Source organism: Mugil cephalus, chromosome 20, assembly GCF_022458985.1.
Source record: "Mugil cephalus isolate CIBA_MC_2020 chromosome 20, CIBA_Mcephalus_1.1, whole genome shotgun sequence".
Classification (NCBI taxonomy): domain Eukaryota; kingdom Metazoa; phylum Chordata; class Actinopteri; order Mugiliformes; family Mugilidae; genus Mugil; species Mugil cephalus.
The window spans coordinates 9,147,230-9,166,920 of record NC_061789.1 but is presented as its reverse complement, the minus strand read 5'-3'; the positions used below and the strand labels follow the sequence as shown (position 1 = coordinate 9,166,920).

The 19,691-nt window shown below is 40.9% G+C and overlaps 1 protein-coding gene across 1 annotated transcript; it reads right to left on the bottom strand.

The window, feature by feature from the left end:
• Positions 1 to 557: 557 nt before the first annotated feature.
• wipi1 (WD repeat domain, phosphoinositide interacting 1) lies at positions 558 to 18,236 on the bottom strand. The gene is made up of 13 exons (XM_047572566.1): positions 17,749 to 18,236; positions 13,983 to 14,065; positions 12,921 to 13,087; positions 10,902 to 10,998; positions 10,354 to 10,451; positions 8,426 to 8,518; positions 8,226 to 8,296; positions 7,562 to 7,669; positions 6,548 to 6,709; positions 5,545 to 5,652; positions 4,917 to 5,056; positions 3,630 to 3,730; positions 558 to 1,447 (listed from the first exon to the last, which is right to left on the bottom strand). The coding sequence occupies exons 1-13, from the start codon at positions 17,853 to 17,855 to the stop codon at positions 1,397 to 1,399; spliced, it is 1,386 nt and encodes a 461-aa protein (XP_047428522.1). The 5' UTR covers positions 17,856 to 18,236; the 3' UTR covers positions 558 to 1,396.
• Between the last annotated feature and the right edge of the window lie 1,455 nt (positions 18,237 to 19,691).

Here is a 19,691-nt window from a genome sequence, read left to right as displayed (position 1 = left end):
ACATTGTCTCATCATAATCCCATTTCACATGAGGGTAACATTGTTTGGATGTGTATATGGCTGGTTTATTTATTTGTTAAATCTTTTATTTATTTATTTTTCTCCTATAATCTGTTGCAGTTTGGGATCTAGTGAAGTTGGAGGGCACTGATTTCTTTTTTTGTTTTTTTGTTTTTTTGAGTCGTGAATATCAATAATCGTGTGATCTTGTCATCATCCTCTTGTTGAGAAGAAAAAAAAATTTCATAGAAACAGGTTAACTTTGATGGTGATTAGCTTTTCACAAGATGGTCAGCGGTTTTAATGTTGTGGCTGACCAGTGCATAATGAAGCTGAGTTACACATTTGGCAGTAATGTGTCGTAGGCAATAAGAAAAGATAGAAAAAGTACAAACAAATAATTAAATAAAATGGGAAGATTTTTTTGTGATAAAGGCCTATATCTATTTTTTATTTTATTTATGTATTTATACATCCTTTAATTGTAGAAATCTAATTATAAATTGAAAAAAAAGTGAAACAAACAAAAACAAACAAAAAACAAAACAGACAAATTCTTTGCTTTGCATAGGTTCGTTGTTACTCCACTCCACATGTTTATTTTCGTTTATTTTTTGTGTCTTTCTTTCACTCGTTTTGGTCTTGTGCGTCAAGCAAAAAGAAAAACTTTGCTCTTTTACAAACGACATCAGGCACAAACGAACATACAGTACAGTATCATATCCACCTTCTGAAATGTCTCCTGGAGCCGTGCACAGAAACACTGAATACATGTACAATGCAGTAAAATACAATACAGAATAAAAACCATTTGTAAACGTAGATATTATTAATGAGGGGGGGAAAAAAATAATTAAAATAAAAACCGTTGCTACAATAATGCAACATAATAATAAAATATTTGTCAAGTATTAATGCTATGAAATCTGTGGTTATATTTCTGATACAGCATGCACCTCATAATTTCAGAAAAACACTCCTCCCTGATTTTTTTTTTTTTTTTAGTTGTTCCATTTTTTTATTTTTTTTAAGTAGCCAACCACTTGTTTCTCCAAACTTCCTTCAGTTCACAGCGGACGTCCAGGAACTCAAAGGTGAGCGTGGAGGAAGTTGGCGGCTACCGTCGGTGCGATGGCAGAATCAGAAGTGTACTGTACATTTAACACATCAGTCTTTTGAGGAACACCGTTCCCTCCGAAATGTAACATCTACTTCTTGGTCAGAGTTTTGTTTCCCACGTCAGCTTGAATGTTAATAGAAGTTATTTTCTCTCTAACGTTAATGAAAAAATAACTTGGCACCCTGATGTTTTTCTTTTTTTTAATAATAATTGTTTTTGTTCATTTGTTCACTTCCTGGCGCCTTTTTCTGTCTGTCCATCTGTCCTTCTACCCACTCAGGGGCGCCTTCCCTGGCCACCTCCAGTCCCGTCGCGGCACCAATTAATCTAACAAAACACATGAACAGACCCGTTAGTTTTTTTTTGTTTTTCTTAGTAAAAAAAATGTAGCTCATTAAAGGAAAATTCCGGTGGAAAAACCGTAAGGACGGACGTGAAACAATACATTTTTTTTTTTTGCTATACAACGCTTCTTTGGTCAAGTGTAGGATTTAACTCCTCTGTGCTAATTTCTGAGTTTACCTCAGGCGAGATGCTAAAGGGGTTTGCGTTAAGATGTGAAAAGCAAAGCTGATAGATGATTGTAACGGAGGTGGCAGGTGTAATGTAAATTTTTTTGAGGCTGAGCTACACCAGAATTTTCCTTGAATGCATGGCACGCATGAAATCTGATCTTTTCACACTCTCAGTTTATACGGAAACACAACGTTACACAAAGAACCCTGAGGGAGAGGTTACAACGGCCACAAGATCCAACATTTCCCATCCTGGAGATGGAAGAAGACACAAAGCGTTCCAGTTAGACCCCCTTTCAGACCTAAGTGTTGTTTGTTTGTTTGTTTCTTTTTTGGTTTACAGCTAAGAAATAAGGATTAAATTAGATTTATGGCTACGCAGCAGTGGAGACTTTGATTTATACCTTTATTCGTGTTGATTCTCCTAATCGATGTTGCACCACCACAACACTAGGGGGCAGTCTCACTGACTTATGCATCATCACTGACCAATAATGATTATTTACAGGAAGAAACAGTAAATACCCACATCTATGCTGCCTTTATTAAAAAAAAAATAAATAAAATTACAGCTTAAAGCTTATTTTGATTGACTATTTTAATTATAAGGGCTTTTATTTTGGAAGAAAATAATAAGTTCCTGCTTTTACAGCAGGAGCATAACAAAGGAAAACTACAAATAAAATTATTTTGGAGGAAAGTGTTAAAAAAAAAGGTTAGTACCTACTCTTCATTCTGTAATATAAACATATGCTTTGTGTCTTAGTAGCTTCATTCATGAAACGGTTTGTTTAACTGAGTTAACGTTAGCTTAAAGTGAGTGAGTTTTTGTCATGAGCGTAATGAAACTGACATAGTGCATGTTGTCGTTTGTGTCAGGTCATCCTTTCAGTGGGATATGCCTGAGTCACTAAGAACATGACAGTGGCTCCAAGTCTTGGGGGCTGGAAACTCATGGAAATTAATCACAGCCCATGAAAAGTTACTGGTCCTTCATGTGGTATCAACATTACAGTTGGATTTTAGCATATGTGCATCCCGGCTACTTTATAGCGTAGGACAGGGGTCTTCAACGTTTTTCAGGCCAAGGACCTTCAAACTGATGGAGAGACTAAGGAGGGACCCCCTATCTATTATATGTGTTCTATATTAAGCTCAGCCTAGTGCTATTTAAAAATATACATTATTATTATCATTCAATATTAAGCTATCCCTTATCCCTTTACTAAAATATGTTGGATTCATGTTGTGTATTTAAAGAAATTTGAAAAATTAATATATATATATATATAAAAAATGTCTGATCAACCAAAGATTTTGCGATCTCCCTGCAGTACCTCCACATACCCCCTAGGGGGCACAAACTGCGATATTTCCTGGTTGGATTGACTGATCGACTGATTATGGTATAAAAATGACCTGCAGTTAATTTTCGTCTGTACCACTTTGTGCTGCCGGAAATCTTATCTTTATGTGATGCCATTCAGCTCAGACGTGTTGTGTAAGAAAAGATCTGACCTAGTAAGAATACTGTTGTGACCTTTTACAGTGTGTGGGCCACGTTGAATTAGCATAAGTAGTAGTGACTGATGAATGAAGGAGGGGAATGTCAGCCAGTACTGCATTTTTATATAATATTTGTGCAAATCTGTGATGGTCAGTTTTACAAATAATATGGCTATTGTTGCTGCAAATCCCTTAAAATATGGTGTGCACACCATTTTAATTAATGCCGATATACAAAGGTAGAATAATTAAACAGCAGCATTGACCTAAATGGTCACAATGATGAATCTTCACCTCGCTAAGCAAAGTGAACCTGCTGTAAAGAGACGCCTCCCTAGTATTTGATACTGCAGGAAGCGAGGGGGTCATCTTAATAATCTTTAACTCTTAAAATATAGTCTGCAAGAATGGTTAGTCAGGCCAGTGAGCTACAGAGGTTGCAGCGCAGCTTTAGCCACAGCTGACATTTAGCACTTCTGGATGCTCACAGGGGGAAACTCGTTCTCATCGTCCAGACACACGGGGCCGGCGGCGAACTCGTGCTCTGGAATGACCTCGCCCTTCTTTGCCCCACCATCTTCAGAGTAGCCTGGGTAAAAAAATAAAATAAAAAAATAAAAAACACAAAGAGGAAACCATTAGAGCAGACTTATCTTTACTGACATGCAAAAACACCACTGATTATGCACAATTAATGTGCAGAACAGTGAAGTCAAAGGTTGATGAAACATAAATAAATTAGTAGGAGACCTTCAGTGGAACAACCAGCGGGCTTTGACTGGTTTGGTGGTTTGGATAAACTGTGCACACAGCATTTTAATCTGGCAGCCTCAGTGAAAGAGCAGTGAAATCTGCTTTGATGAATTTTCCCAACCCCGACGACTCGAAATTGACCTTTAACTGAAAGGAACCTAAAGGTAACTGGATTTATCTGCAGCCAGAAAGGCTTTGCAACTAGTAATTAAGTCTTCACAGTGGATCATTAACTCTCTATATTTACACACATTCATTATACACGTATTCATTCATACCCATTGTACTCCAATTGCACTCCTGTTTTATCCTTGCTTTTTGAGATTGTTTAGTTTTTGTATTTTTTTTTCTTTTTTAACCTTTGTTAGATTCATCATTTGTTAGATATTCATCTTATCTTAAGTGAACTGAACTACTTTGAACATTGTTATTATTATTACTTATTCTTATTATTCTTAATTTCAACTGTCCATTGCCCACTTTGTAAAGAGTTTCTAGGACCTTTGAATCTTTTTTTATAACAACAACATTTTGGAAAAATGCATAAAAATTACATCTCTCGGTTGTTGTTTTGTTTTTTTTGTTGTTTTTTTTTTTAAATGGCGTACGTTTGGTCCTTCTCCCTTCATGCTACAGACATTAGAAATGTATAGCAGGACAAGATGAAGTTCCAGATTGGAGCTGAGTCTTGCATCAGCTCAAGGAGCCTATACTTGAACGCTTTTTATATACTTGAACGTCTTTAAAATATTCCTGCATGTTTTACTTTTACTGGTGGGTTATTAACAAAGGTTCATGTTCATAAAGGTTCATAAAGAAAAGTTCTTAAATATAAGAAAATTTAACCGTGTTTTGACAAATTGGTGTACTTATAGGAGGTTATCCTGTCTTCTAGCATATTGTATGTTAAGGCAAGAATATTTACAAGGTGTTTTCTATGGGATTACCTGCTATATATAGTAATGTGTGTGTATGTCTGAGTATGTCCTGCTCATAAAATGTTTCCGTCTGCGACCACTAACCAGTGAGGGTCACAGTGACGGGACCGGAGGCTGGTAAGGCAGCAGTTTCGGCGTAGGATGGGCAAGACTGCGCTGGCTCTGCGACCTCTGACCCTTCTGGCTCTGTTCCTTCAGTCTGGTTATCGTCAACACCAAAGAGTCTGAGGGAGGCAGAGACAGAGAGAGAGAAAGAAAGAAAGAAAGAAAGAAAGAAAGAAAGAAAGAAGCATTTTATCAGCTTTATGCTTTAATATCAGCTTCACTGACGTCAGGAGCTTTTCAAAGACAGTGAAGACTTGCAACCAAGCAAATATTTGAGCTGTAGAACATTTCCTAAACCTCTCCAAGCTGCAACACACAAGTAATTTGGGTTTCAATGGCTGCCACAAGACCTCTACAGATGGAACGAATGCAAAACATGATCCTCATCAAGATCCTCATCCGTAGGTTTACTGGGTGGTCTTTTTAATTATCCAGCTCTTGATTACCTTTGGTTTGTGGTAATCATAAAAGATGGTACATTTAGCCTTGGAATTTCAGTTTAAGTGTAAGAAGCTGGTTTTTATTGTATTACCGTGACACAAGGAGCTTAGCTTTTTTTTCCCAAGACACGACACGATTTCCACAGTGATTTGTACAGTAGCCTCACCTGTGCTTGTGAGCCAACGTGCACTCGCCTCCATCCAGAGGATCCACATTGTAGATGAACAGCTGGCCGTCGGCCGTGGCCACCAGCAGCCGCGGAAGCTTCTGGATCCTGAAACATCAAAGCGAGTTTCCATTTCTGCTCCTTTGGAACAATCACAGTCATTCACTGTAGTCTAACCTGACAATGAATGAATGAGCTCCTTGCTCTTGTCACTGTCATCCTGAAAATAGTTGGACTACTGGATCAGGAATGTGGAATAAGAAAAGCAATGATCTAAAAACGTCTAATGCTCGAATGATTTAAGGAGTCTGGTAGGATTTTATAGACGTAGAGAAGGTTCCCAATGCGCTACTTGTAAATATATAAATAGATGTTACTTGGGATCCAAATCATGATTTTGGTTTTATTGTGCATTATAGATATTAATACATGTATACAAGTGACAATTTACACGGGCTTCAAAATTTTAGTTTCATAAACTGCAGTTCCATGCATGGCTACTTGAGGCTGTTTCCAAGTTAACAATAATAACATTCTCCATTAACCCGCACATTTAAATTGTCAACTTTACAGAACAAAAGCAGTTTTAGTCTTCACTGTTAATGTCTCCGTGCATGACAACTATACAGAGGAGTTTTTAATTAGCCAGGAGTTAGGCGAAGTCATGCACTGGCAAGATGGCGACGACCAGAGCTGCACATATTGAGCTTCAAAACCACTTGTCAGAAAACCTGTCGGTGGTGACGTGGAAGGTTTTTGGACATATTTTGTGCTTAGATATATTTAGAAATGAGCTCTTTTAACCAACAAACCACATGTTGTTTGGACAACAGAATTGCTAGTTATTAGCTACAGTTGCTAACACATAATTAAAATGAATTAAACAGAAGAAACAAAAGGATCCACAAGAAGAAGGAGGTGAGGACTGTCTTTTGAGGCCTAAAAACACAACTGTAAGTGTAATGCAAAGGTCTCTGGCCTCGGTAAAGAAAGAGAAGCTCACATAGCGAGGGTGCAGACGTTCTTCTGGCCGGACGAGAGGTGAACAGTGGCGAAGGCTCGGTCCTGGCTCATCATGCCAGAGACCTGAGCAGGGAGGTAGCTGCTGGCCGCTGAGAACATCTTCCCTACGTAGGCTGTCCACGTGGCAGCATCGTCCACTCCACTGTACGCAGAGTAAGAAGCTTCCTTTAGAATATACATTTTACTGCTGCACAATTAGGTCCATGTAGATTGTTTGTTGACGTTACAGTTATATAAAGAACATAACTTAAAGTGTATCTGAGTGTATTCACATTCAAATTAAAAGGAAAGGTGCAGGAATTTCCATTTAAGATGGCCGATCTAGGAAGAGCTGAGTTTTTAATAGTAAAGAAGTGGAATAGTCTGTAGGGACTGAGTCCACCACCTGCTCCTTACCAGATCAAGCGTGCAACTTACTTGCTAAAGACACAAGCAAAGGCAGCAGAAAGCCAGCAAACTACAACTTTGCTGTGTTCTGCAGAAGTTACTTACGTACTATGCAATATTCTGCAGTAGCTATCTGTTGTGCAATTCAACACTTTCGGCTTGTCACGCAATACTTTGTGTCACAATCCAATTACTTTCTGCTGAAATTCACTACTTGTTGTATGTATGCCGTTTAATCTATTCTACTTTTTTAATCTCATTATTTATCTTTTACACTTTCACACTTTAGTTCATACTTCTATTCTATTAAAACAGCTACAGAAACCCATTCTAATCACATCTGGGGATTTCCATGGGTTCCAGACTTTATGCAGTCATCTGCTATTAAATATGGACATTTTAGTTGCGACTGGGTTTATTTGTCCAATTACCTTTACAGTACGGCGCTGTCCATAAAAACTGTTTTAATTCCCACAACTTTCATCCAATTTGGGTGTGATTATGCTCAAATGAATGCTGCAGAGTTTACAGTTTGAGCCTATATTCTTTATATAACTATGTATTATATTGTAGCTAGCAGCCACTGTAAATGATCTGACATGTGTACCTTGGTCCCAATTGTTCCAGTTTAAAGATATGCACCGTCTCTGTATTGCTGGAAGCGCAGAGGAACTGACCGTCAGGGCTGAAGGATAAAGAGCTTATAGTGACATACCTGCAGACAAACAGACATAAACACACATGAACTCAAGGAAATATCAACACATTTAACCTAATCATTAGTCATCATTAGTCAGGGTGTAATAAAGTCTATAAGCAGAAGTACATGCATGCTAATGGGCCAAACAGTATTTTCCTGGAGATATGGGCAGTTTCCATCTTGTGAATTTGGAGTCTACACAGTATGACTCAACCACACTTCCACCAGACTTACTTGCAATTTTGTTTAATTAATACTTTTTTTCACAGTTCTCACGATCCCACAGAACCGGTTTGACATGGTAACTGGTGGTTGTTATTATGTCACATCCTGTTTCGATAACGTCAAATAACTAACTAAAACAAAACTACTGACACTTAGTTTGACCCTAGGGCCATCCGCTAACATGGAAGAGGTGGACCCATACTGCAGCCAGACACCAGGGGGAGCTATATTTGCTTCGGCTTCACTTTTGAGTTGAGCTGTTCCATCTTTACAGTCTACAGTCCATGCTCCACATACAAGATACACAATAGAGACTTTTCTGGTGCAGATTATAAGTAACTCTGACCTCTTCATGCCTCGGCGGAATTCAAACAGACGCTGGCCCTCAGGAATGGAAAAGACCCGGATGACAGTACCCTGCAAAGACAAGATAGATGAGATGAGAGTCATTAAACTTCCACTCTGGCACTTGTTTGACTGTATATTCATGTATATGTGAACATGTCTTGAAAAGGTTGGAGGACTTTATTGGGACTTTATTCTTACCCTCTCTGAGGCACTGGCGAGTTTGTTGGCCGAGGCGTTGAAGGTGAGAGCTGCCAGGGGGCTGTCATGAGCTGGGATCATTGTCACGGTGTTCTGAAATGACACCAGGAGGTTTATTCCACAACGTCCAGGGGAGCGTTAAGACATCAAGCTTGAATGAAAAACATCTGAGTGACTGGATTTGTTAAAAATGTGGTTGATCGTCAATACTGGCCCATTCTTGGGAATATAATATCTGAGAATCACCTTGAGGGAATTTCTTTAAATTTGGCACAAATGTCCACATGGACTCAAAGATGGATTTATTTCAATTTGATTCCCATTTTGGGAGGGAAAGTTTGGATTTTGGGGGGAAAAGATCAAGTCTCACACCCATCTCATTCATCATCTTGTGAATGTGTTATCACTGGAGCGTCTTGAAGAAATTTCTTCATAACTGTGACAAAGATTCATTTGAACTCAAAGATGAAGTTGTTCAAAGATGTGTTAACTAAGGAGACCAGAAATCTAACAGAGCTTCATGCAAGTAATTTATAGGATTAACGAAGCGACCTGGCTAGTTGAAGGAGGCACAAAAAAAGGTGCCTGTTGGATTCACTTGGGGTCAAACGCTTTGTGTTGTTACTGTATGAAGTGAAACGGGTGAAAAGAGGTGTCTTTTGTCTGACTAAATTCACATGAGAAGCCAGCGTGTGACTAAAGCCAGCTGACGTCGTGGTGAAAAGAAACCTGAGGTAGGAACATTTGAAAAGCTGAAAACATTACGCCGTTTCCCCGACCAGTGCAGAAGCAGTAGGAGCCTGGGAGCAAACAACACATAACGTCCTTTCCAGAAATGGGTCGTTATGAAAGACAAATGTTCTTTGGCATCCTGTGTCATGACTTTACAATTTCACAACTGCACAGTTATATTTTTTACATTCGTCAGGCCTTGGATACTATGTGCTAGTTTCTACACGGGTTACAACACAAATATTTTGGGTTCACCCAGTATCGACCTTACAGTGTGTACTGTATATTTTAGGACATCACGAGACGTCAGCCAGAATCGCTTCTTGCACACTGCACAAAAGGCTTCAGGTCACAGGAAAAACATCTTTAAGTGTTACCAGAGTGTCCAACAAACACTTGTAAGAACAGAGAGAGAGGACAAGATGACCTCAAAAACGAACAGCTTCAGGGAAAAGAGTTTCAGGGAAAAGAGTTTCAGGGAAAAGAGTATCACTGTCGTCTCCTGAGCCCACTGCGTTGTGGCAGTAAGTTCAGGTTCAGGTGAGCGTCTTTCGATATAAAAGTGCACACACAATGTGCTTTGTATTGATTCAAACACCACTTGGGTCTAATATTGTGTAAATGAGATGCTGCTAAAGTAGAATGATCTAATATATGCACTGTGCTATTTTTTGCAGATGATACTGTTATTTATTGTTGTTTCACTGCAAACTACCTTAATAAACTTATACCTGATTCTATTAGGTTTATTTATTTTACTGAACTTGGATAATAAACAACAAAAACAAAGCTACAACAAAGGCTACGGGACTTGGGTTGGGTTTCTTGAATACATTCTGCCATAACATACAGTCCCAAGCATAGACTGTAAAAAAAGTAGCGCTCCCCCTGGTGGCTGGCTGGGGTATAAGTCATAAGTCACAAATGCTCCATGTTAAGGCTCTTTCAGCGTACTTTGGGACTCACATATGGAGTCTACGCTGGTTTGAGCCATTTATACTTGCATCGCCCTGACGTAGCTTAAAGTCTAAACCGCCTATTAGCGCAATGGGCTAATAAACCAGATATCCAACAGGTCCGACCGCCTTCGGTTCAGCTTTGCTTTTTTGAATAATCAGCTGTTTCCATTCTAAACCGCTGATGACAGCAGGTGGTAGCATGATATCTGAAGTGACCCGTGATGACATGTTTCTTACCAAAGTGTTGGCATCATACACTATGATCTCTCCAATGGTGGCACTGCCAGGATACGCCAGGTAGGAGTTGGAATGGTTGATAGAAAGAGCGCAGAGACCTGCAGGAAGTCAGATAATTTAGGTTTGGCCAGAGGAAAGACAGAAAATGATCTGGCCTGTCAGCTCTTGACAGAACAGGGAATAGGATGGTCTTCCAGTCTTTTGTTTGACTTGGCTCTACATTGCATTAGAGCCTCTTATCTAAGTGTAGCAGGGTAAGGGAATTCATCTAGTATAATTTTCCTTCATTTTATCTGACAAAGCATGAAGAACTAAAATAAATTTCATATAAACTAGCTCATTTAAACAATGTTAAACATGGGAATCTGTTTATCGTCACACTACTCTTATTCTTTCCACCCCCCCCCCCCCCCCCATCAGATTTCTTTCTGTTCAACTAACTTGGTAAGAATGACTGCCAACATCAACACTCCAGTGAACTGGAAGAATCCTGTCACACCAGATGCGGAGTGCAGCGTGTCTGTCTGTGTGTCTGCGTTACATCTTACCTGAGGGGTTAGACGGAGTGTTGAGCAGAGTCTTGAGCAGCTTCATGTCCTTAATGTTGTGGATATAAATGGACTCTTCAAGGCACACCACCAGTCTCTGCAAGACACAGGAGCCCTAAGGTCATTACACCCCGTTAAGTGTTCCAGGGAAAGGCCACCCGTTATGAGAAAGGGTCAGATAAAACCTAGAAGGTTCACAATCAGTTCATGAAAAGCTGAAATTTCGCACGTTGTTTTCACTATTGTCAACTTAATTCTAGTGTGGATCATATTTCTAAGATCACATTACTGCCAACAGCCTGCCTGTTGTGTCAAGACAGAGAGAGCTCACAATTCCTTTGTTGCAGCAAAGTACATGAACTCCTCACCTTCGACCCACAGATGTGAGTCATGAGAGAACGCCACAGCATCTTATAACCTTCACCTTGGTTCAGACAAAGTTGATACTTTTGTCAGTCAGAAAGACGCACATGAAAAGAGGGAGCGGCGTTGGCAGCGGCGACCACGCAGAGCCTCTCGTCTTTGGCCAGACCTTAGCGAACCCACACATATTTGCAGATGCCGAAACCGCTTGCTTTAGATGAAACAACGCACTAATCTGGGAAATAAAATGTGATTTTTTTTTAATTGCTTCTTTTTTGTGTAAACACTAATAAGCCTGTCCACGCCTCTGTGCGTTTTGCATCAACGGATTTTACGTAAATGCGGCCATGCAGGTGATACCGCCTGCCTCTTCCCGCCCGCTGTGACATCTGTGCTGTGTTAGTGTTTTTTGTAGCTTAGTTTCGCCTTTAAGCAGACATGCAAGTTTATACAAGCTTGACGGACAATGTGCAGACATTCTCAGGAATAAAAAAATCAAGCTCTGGGCCTCTGCTGATTCTCAAAATTACTTTCAGTATTGGTGCATTGTGTTGCTTTTTTTATTTGTATGTGTAATTAATATATAAGTATATAATTAAATGTTTTTGTTCCTGAGAAATTTAAAACAAAATGTATATAAAAAAAATGTGTAATCAACCAAAGATTTTGCGATCCCCCTGCAGTACCTTCACAGACCCAATAGGGGTCGCGGACCCCCGGTTGAAGACCTATGAATTACAGCAATCAACTTTGTATACTGAACATTGAAACGCTATTTGTCATATCGTGTCCTCTGCTTTATTGAACCCTGCACGGAAACATCTGCTTCTGATGTCACTGCACACAGCTGTTTACATGTTCCCAGAGAGTGGGAACTCAAACTGAAACATTTCCTTTGTTGGAAATAAAAGCAGCGTAGTGGTCGGCTACGTATTTGCGTGTGAGGCTGTGAGTCAGCGTGCTCTGTGGGTAAAGCAGAGACCAGAAGGGCCTCAGGTTCTTTTTGTCGTCTCAGCATGTCTCAAATGACGCAAGACGCAAACTGATGGACACGAGCCGTCCAAGAGACGGCAAATGCCAGATGAAACTGGAGGTGGAAACAACCTCAAATGATGTCCTTAGTACCTCAGATTTGTGCTTGGAGATGACTTTAGCGGTAAAGCAGCTGTGTTGCATTTTGGGAATTTTTTTGGATCCAGCGTTTTTTTGGATCATTTGTTTAGTTACTTTTTGTTTATTCAGCTTTACAGAAGTGGCAGTGACAAATCATTTTAAACACTGAGCTTTGAAAATGTAGGTCAGAACTGAAAGCAGCAAAAGCGCTGCAGTCTGAGTCAACCTACAGCTATGGGAGATGCTAGCGTTAAGTGTGAAGGCCGAGGATGTGTGGTTGTCTGACCTAGCAGACTTGGGTTTGTTGGTTAGAGGCAAAGTCCTGAACCCAGTAGCAGAGGAAGTCACTCAGCAGTCAAGACAGGAGAGACGCAAATAAATGTCTTCCATGCTCCTGAATATGGAGCAATAATCATATTAAGTTTAACTGAGGCTTTAAGGCCTTTAAGGCAACACTGGGATCTGATGTGACCGGTTGACCTTACAACAACACATGGAAGTTTGTTTGTTTGTTTCTTGTTGGTGTGAATCAGTCTCACTCACCTGTCTGTTGAGCTTGACAGCAAGGATGTTGTTCGGATAGCTGTAGTTGCAGATTTCCGTCCCCTTCTTGAAGTGGTAGATGTTCATGCGCTGCGGCATGCCGGTGCTCACCACGACTACCAGACTGCTGGAGAAGAGACGCTCCACGATGTAGACATCTGGGGTCTCTGCAGGGGGAGAACACGGAGGGTTAAAACATAAACTCTGTCACGCCAGGGCAGACAGACAGGTTAATAGAATAGAACACAAAACATGCCCTGGAAGCACAATGAATCATAAAAATCTGGATATTTTTTCAGCCGCCGGCTCATGTTTTTGCAATAGCGGTGTACAGATAAGGGAGTGGTTTGCAAGTAATTAGTGTCTTCGATCAACACCTAGTGCTGCTCTTCATGTTTTTATTTTTTTAGTTTTGTGTCAGGCTGCATCAACTCCACATGAATGAATGCCAGGTCCAAAAGTTTCCTCACAAGATGGTGAACGTTATTTACATCTCCTGTCAGTGGTTTTAATGTTATGGCTGATCGGTGTGCGTGCACCACGTCACAAGCCACGTTAAAACCACCGACAGGTGAAGTGAATAAGAACAATCTCGTCATCTTCTCCCCTTTAAGAAGAAGAAGAAGAAGGAAAAAAAAGTTCCATGGAATCTGTTTAACTTTAATGAGAGGTTAACCAGAGTTTGACCAAAAGATTATACGCTGAGATTAAATTTAACCCGCATCTTCCAGTCTTTTCCGAACTCGGTGTTCCTTTAAAAGAGGAAATCTGAGGAGACGTGGCGTGGCTTACAAGCCAGTGTGGGGACGCACGAGTCAGAGGGACGACTCGGTTTACATAAAAACAGAGGGTTTCGCTAATGTCTGTGACGTGAACCACAATGAATGGAAGTCAATGATCCACCAGGGACCTGACTGTAACTCCTGGTGTTGCTGTTTGTCACCATTTACCGGCTGACAAACGGATGAATGCATGAATTTCAATGAAACGGTGCCAGTGCTGATTCAACCATGTTACACCAGCTGGTTTGCCATAACTGCAGAGTCCCAGCTCCATACTGACCGCTCTCATGGATGCAGTCCAGTTTTTCCACCATGGTCAAAGAGAACAACTTGTAGCCGGTCTTTGTTCCAAGAGCCAGTGACCTGCAACACACACACAACACACACAATCAACACAAGAGGAATGGATCCAGAAAACTCTGCCTTCTTTCAATGTTTCATTTAGCAGAGAAGGAATTCATCTATATACTCGAGCTGGAAACACAGGAACAATGTGGCACTATACTTTGACTCAAGTGCATTAAATTCCACATTTGGGCACATTGTCTTCTCTAGTCTTTTTTTAAAGGGAGCCATCTAGTGGTGAAATCTTACCCAAGTAGTTAACCCCTTGACTTCGACATTAAGATTAATCACGATTAAATAGAACTCATTTTTAATCTATGTCAATAGTGTGCACTTAAAACTGAGTATTTTGACATATCATAGATTGATACAAAATAAATATTGAAGCTGTATGATGTATATTTTCAAGCTATGGTCATCTGCTCAAAAGCACTGTAGCCCAAAAAGTATAAAAGCCACATAATGTGTTCACACATGGGCAAATTTGTGTATCTTACAAACTGACTAGCAATGGTTAGAAATTAAGCATTATTATTGTCTACTACTTCTACTACTACTGACTACTACTAACATCCTCAACCATTTGAACGACTAGCAATGGTTAGAAAATGGGTACAAAATTAGAAAGTAACACTTTATTGTCTACTACTACAAGAAAAGATCAACCATATGGTTAAAATGCCAGTCAAAGGGTTAAATTTAACAGTTGTGTTACATCAGCTTCAGACTCATTCTGATGTCGATGCAATTAGGACTGAAATGGTGCCAAATGAATCTGCTGGTGAACGGGTACATCTGATCATCCCTTGTAATTCAAGTCCATTTAGGAATCAACATTACACAAACTGAGACACATCCTCAGTGACGGTCCTGAGGTCAATGGGTGCTTCAGGTTCAGACGCGTGCTTCACCCGTCTTGACCCACTGCTGGAGACCCTTCCTGCATCTTCCATTGTGAACCTGATGACTTGCCTGTAGACCTAGCACCATGTCTGACCAGAGAATCTGGTTATGGAGATCTTTTTCTACAGCGCACACTCCCAGCTGCCACATGCAATCCATACCTCGCTCAGACTTAGCTGGCGCTGGACTCTGCCACAGGCCTTGGCATAGCAAGGGTTTCAGGGTGGCTCCTAAACCTTTGTCTGCCAGTCGCTCCTACACCAGCCCTTGTGCCTCCTCTGGGACTCAACCATCTCCTGCCTTTTCCTGGTCTCTCCGCCTTCTCAGCACCTCTCCAGTGTCACAAACCTTGCACTCTTCATTTAGGCTGCTCACACATTACGACATTTCACAAAATAGTGAAAATGTTGCCAAAATATTTTCTCCAAATTAAATTTGATGTGTTGCTTTTACATAGTCAGTGAGGAGGAAGAAACCTCCAACAGGACCAGGTTTGGGGTTTGCTGCCCTCTGCAGTACCTCGCCGACTGGATGAGTTGGGTGAGATGTAAAGACAAAAACACATTTTAAGAGCTGCAGCAGGAGAATGATTGGCCTTTGAGCTTGGTAAATAATTTAAAACAGGATTACTGATTAATAAATTTCACCTAAAATCTGCCTTTTTATTCCCTCAACCGTGAGATGACACGAGGCACCTGGGTCGACGTTTTCATCATGGCGGTAACATGCTGCGATTTGTTGTGAAATAACATCATACCCATGTTTGTTTAGTATGTGGGATGAAGCATCAAATAAGAAAGGGGCCCACAGACAACTAGCATGTCAACTGAACATAACCTCGGGGTAAGACATGTGTAAACCTGCACGCAGTTATCCTTGCGTGGTACATGCAGACGCAGCTGTATTCCAGATAGACAACGTTTAACCCGTTTGACACATCGCTCCATTTTTTACACCCGTCATTTTCTTAATGGCCACCCGTGCCTTCATTCTCTGTACATTCCTGTTCTGTCGTATCCTGCCCCTCATAACCTGCACAAAACTTCAAAACCCAAAAAAATCAAAGGAATACAGCATAGATTCACCGCAGTGTGTGACACAGCATGCTGCTTTCCCTCTGAGACATCCCAGAGTCATTATATACTGGAGGCAAAACATAAAATCTACATTTTTCTGCAGTTTAGAAACTGTTGCCATCACACCTGCTGCATATACTGTAAATATTGCAGGTGAGGGCGGTTAAGCGCACACTCAGACAGATATTTCAATAAAAACCAGACCTCCTTTCACAATGTTCCGCCTGTGATTACTCAGCGCTTTAACTGAACGAGGCAGGTTTGAGTGTGACACTGTGCAACTTTCTGCACTCAGGACATCGTAGGGATCCCCAACTATTCCCTGAAGAAACACTGGGGCCGACACGGTGCCTTAAATGTCAGTGTTCCACCTTTGTTTTTGTTGTGTAACTCCAGCAGAGTGGCTATTACATCCAAGGCGGAGCGGCAGCACTCCCGGCAAGAGCAACCCTAACTTTATCCATAACTAATACAAGCAAAGGGACCAGATCCAGATGCAGCAGAGGAGAAAATATTGTGTTCTTCAGACCTGGTTTGCATCAAGCTTGAAAAACAATAAGTCTTAACAACATTAGACCATTTGTGTTCAGTGAAAAACGCAGGCCTGGACAAAATCTGCGCTTTATCGGATCCTCGGTTGGGGTTGAGCTACAAAATACACACTTCCCACGAGCTCTGAGCTTCTCCAGAGCCACACAGCTCTATTGAATTTACACACACCAATGCCAAAAAACACAAAATTTCCTCGCGAGACACTTAAAGAATCGGGGGTCTGAGCGATCGCATCACAACCGTGTCCTAAATGCGTCCAGAGTGTGTTCACATTTGTACTTAATGCCGGCCACTTGTAATCAGATCACTCAGGCTGGATGTTGATTGGGCCACAGGCCAGTAGGGGGACCACAGAGGGCTGACGTAATAAAAACTACTGCTGTGGCAAGGTGCTTCGATGACACAGGGAGATCTCCCCAAGAATCATTTGAATAACGTCCACTTCCTCTTTTTCCAGCGACTAACATTAGTTATCTTAACTAGTAAAGTTTGTGTTCAGGTCTTTGATGTTGACGTTTTGGCCTCACAGAATCGCTTCCAGGTCTGAACACGGGTTTCTCCTTTCCTCTGCACAATTTCATTAACCTGTAGAGTTGTATCTGTGTTTATTAAAAAAAAAAAAGTTCAATTTGCAAATTCTGTTTAGATCATCTCTTTGGATTCTGTGTCGTACTAGCTTGTAGTGTGGTAGGTAGTGGTGCAAGAGTAGTGAGTTATTGTGTTTGAATTGTCAGCATTCACAGTGGGATTGGGAGAAATAACATTTTGTTTTTAATACCATGTTGTGGAAGTGACATTAAACACAACTTGAATTTTGAATCTTATTCAGACAACAATAATAATAATAATTCTAACTAATCTTTTGATATGAATAAATAGAAGGATCAGCTGCATAAAATATATAATACATTGTTTTTTCGGACGAAGTTTACCGAGTGAAAATGGTGGAGTGGCCCTTTAACTGCACAACAAGTAGACTAAGGTAAGATGCATCAACTGAGCTCTTTTTGTCCTAAATACATGATTGATTTTCACCTGGTGAAGAATGACCGGTTGCATCATTTCTTTTGTTTTTTTCTCTTTTTTTTTCCCAGTAAATGTTTGTCTAATTGGGAGAAATCGATCTCGCTGTGACTCATCCGCTCTTTGTCCGCTCGCTCGTTTGCTTACGTGGAGTCTTGGTTGAAGGAGGCGCAGCAGAACTGGAGCCCCGGTCCGTCCGGTGCCTCCGGCGCGTCCGGTCCTCCGCAGCCACCCGCAACCTCCTCGGAGTCCATCCCGATTCCCAGCGACCTCCTTCCCTCCCTCCGACCTGGATTGGAGGCCTGGGATCGGCGCCGCCTCGTCGCTCGATTTCGGCTGAAGACGGCTCCAATTTGAGAAAGAAATGTGCGGCGAGCGGTGCGGTGCAGGCGAGAGGGCGAAGGAGGAGCCGGCGGCTTTCTACCGCAGGAAAGGACTTTAAATTTCAGTTCAAATGCGGGTATTTTAGAGGTCGAGTGTCCGGGAGGAAAAGGAGCAGAAAAGAAGCAAAACAAGAACAGCTGATGGCTGATACGTCACGTCTACGCCTCTTGCGATTGGCCCAGATTCCCGCTGTTCTCCATTTTGATTGGTCCACGCTGGAGTAGTGTTTTGTTATTAGCTGACGGGGCTGTGTTTGTGTCCGTCCATTCATAAGCATTCCTCTCCACCGCAAAAAGCAATAAAATAAATGTAAGAAAAACAAACATATGACACATACACTGCATTAACCGGCAGTTGTTTTTTTATTAAATAATTTGATTGGCTGTTTAGCATGTTTGAAGTCAAAAACTTATGTATGCCGAATACTTCATAAGATTCACTTCATATCACTTTTTTTTTTGTCTTTTTCGACACCAAACACCTAATAATTAATACTCGGCAACCTTAAACAGCACCAGCCCAAAGTATAGGCAGCGGGCAAATGTTAGGTGCGCCGTGGATCCATAGGGGGCGCACGGAGGGCGATTTATTCCCCCCAAGACCAACAGCCTGCTACTAATACTACTATATATACTATTACTTCATAATATTACCAAACCCACTACACTTATCTAAAGCAAATTAGTTAAAATTTAATTGTTGCAACTGTGTGTGCAGCTTAGTGGCCCAGTGAATCACAGTCACTTCAGCTCCACAGATATGGGGCCAGAACCCAGTATTAGGGCCACCCATGAGAAAAATAAATAAATAATAAATAAATAAAATCATGCACTTTGAGAAAAAAGTTGAAATTTTGAAGGGAAAAAAGTCAGCTTAATTAATATTAATAATTTAAAATTGTATTGTGATAATTTTTCAGTTATTTTGCTGATATATATTATATATATTGGACTGTTGCATGTCCACAGGGGCCTGGATAGTGTCACACTCATCAGCGTGTCCCTATCCTCCATAGAGTCCCGAAGCCGGGCACAGACACACTGTGGTCCGGGAAGCCGCATGCAGCCGGGTCTCCGCAAAACACAAACACTGGTCATGGCACACTCTCTGTGGGTCCCACCAACGAGCGCACACACTTTATCCATCCGGCCAAAGACCTCACGTTCACCATGAGTGCAGATGGTACCGCCGGTTTGTATAAACTGTGTGCGCTTTTGTTGGGACTTCCCTGTGGCTTTATGAGAATGAATAGATCTATGTTAATTTCGGCGTCTTGAATTCACTTATGTCTGATGAAATATTAAATTCTACATTTGAATATTATGACACTTGGGGCAGTAAATAACCTGCTCAGTCACAGCCTCACAGATAAACCAGCTTTGGTGTAAGTTGTAACTAGTCCCACTGTTGCAGTTAAATCTACATACTTACATTTAATTGGGGACATTTGTGTAATTTAATGGGATCTTTCTTGAGTATTATGAAATCCGGTTTGTAATAGTGAGGCCTAAAGCCTTCAGCCATGTAGCAACGTCTATACAGCAGCATTACACACATGTCTTTGCTGTGACATGGGTTTTGAAAACAGTAAATATCTATGCTACAGCTTTAATAAAAATCTCAGCATAGTCTTTATTTGAAACATACAGTATCTGCAGAGACATTCAAATAAAAAAAAACCTACACCACTAACGATGCAAACGCTG

What these genes read in the sequence shown, in the direction of transcription:
- wipi1 (XM_047572566.1), bottom strand. Translation starts at nt 17,855, where the DNA reads ATGGACTCCGAGGAGGTTGCGGGTGGCTGCGGAGGACCGGACGCGCCG. An exon ending in CTGTCAAGCTCAACAGACAG is followed by an intron (nt 10,999 to 12,920) that starts GTGAGTGAGACT and finishes TGTGTCTTGCAG; the next exon opens with AGACTGGTGGTGTGCCTTGA. An exon ending in CACTCCGTCTAACCCCTCAG is followed by an intron (nt 10,452 to 10,901) that starts GTAAGATGTAAC and finishes GACTTCCTGCAG; the next exon opens with GTCTCTGCGCTCTTTCTATC.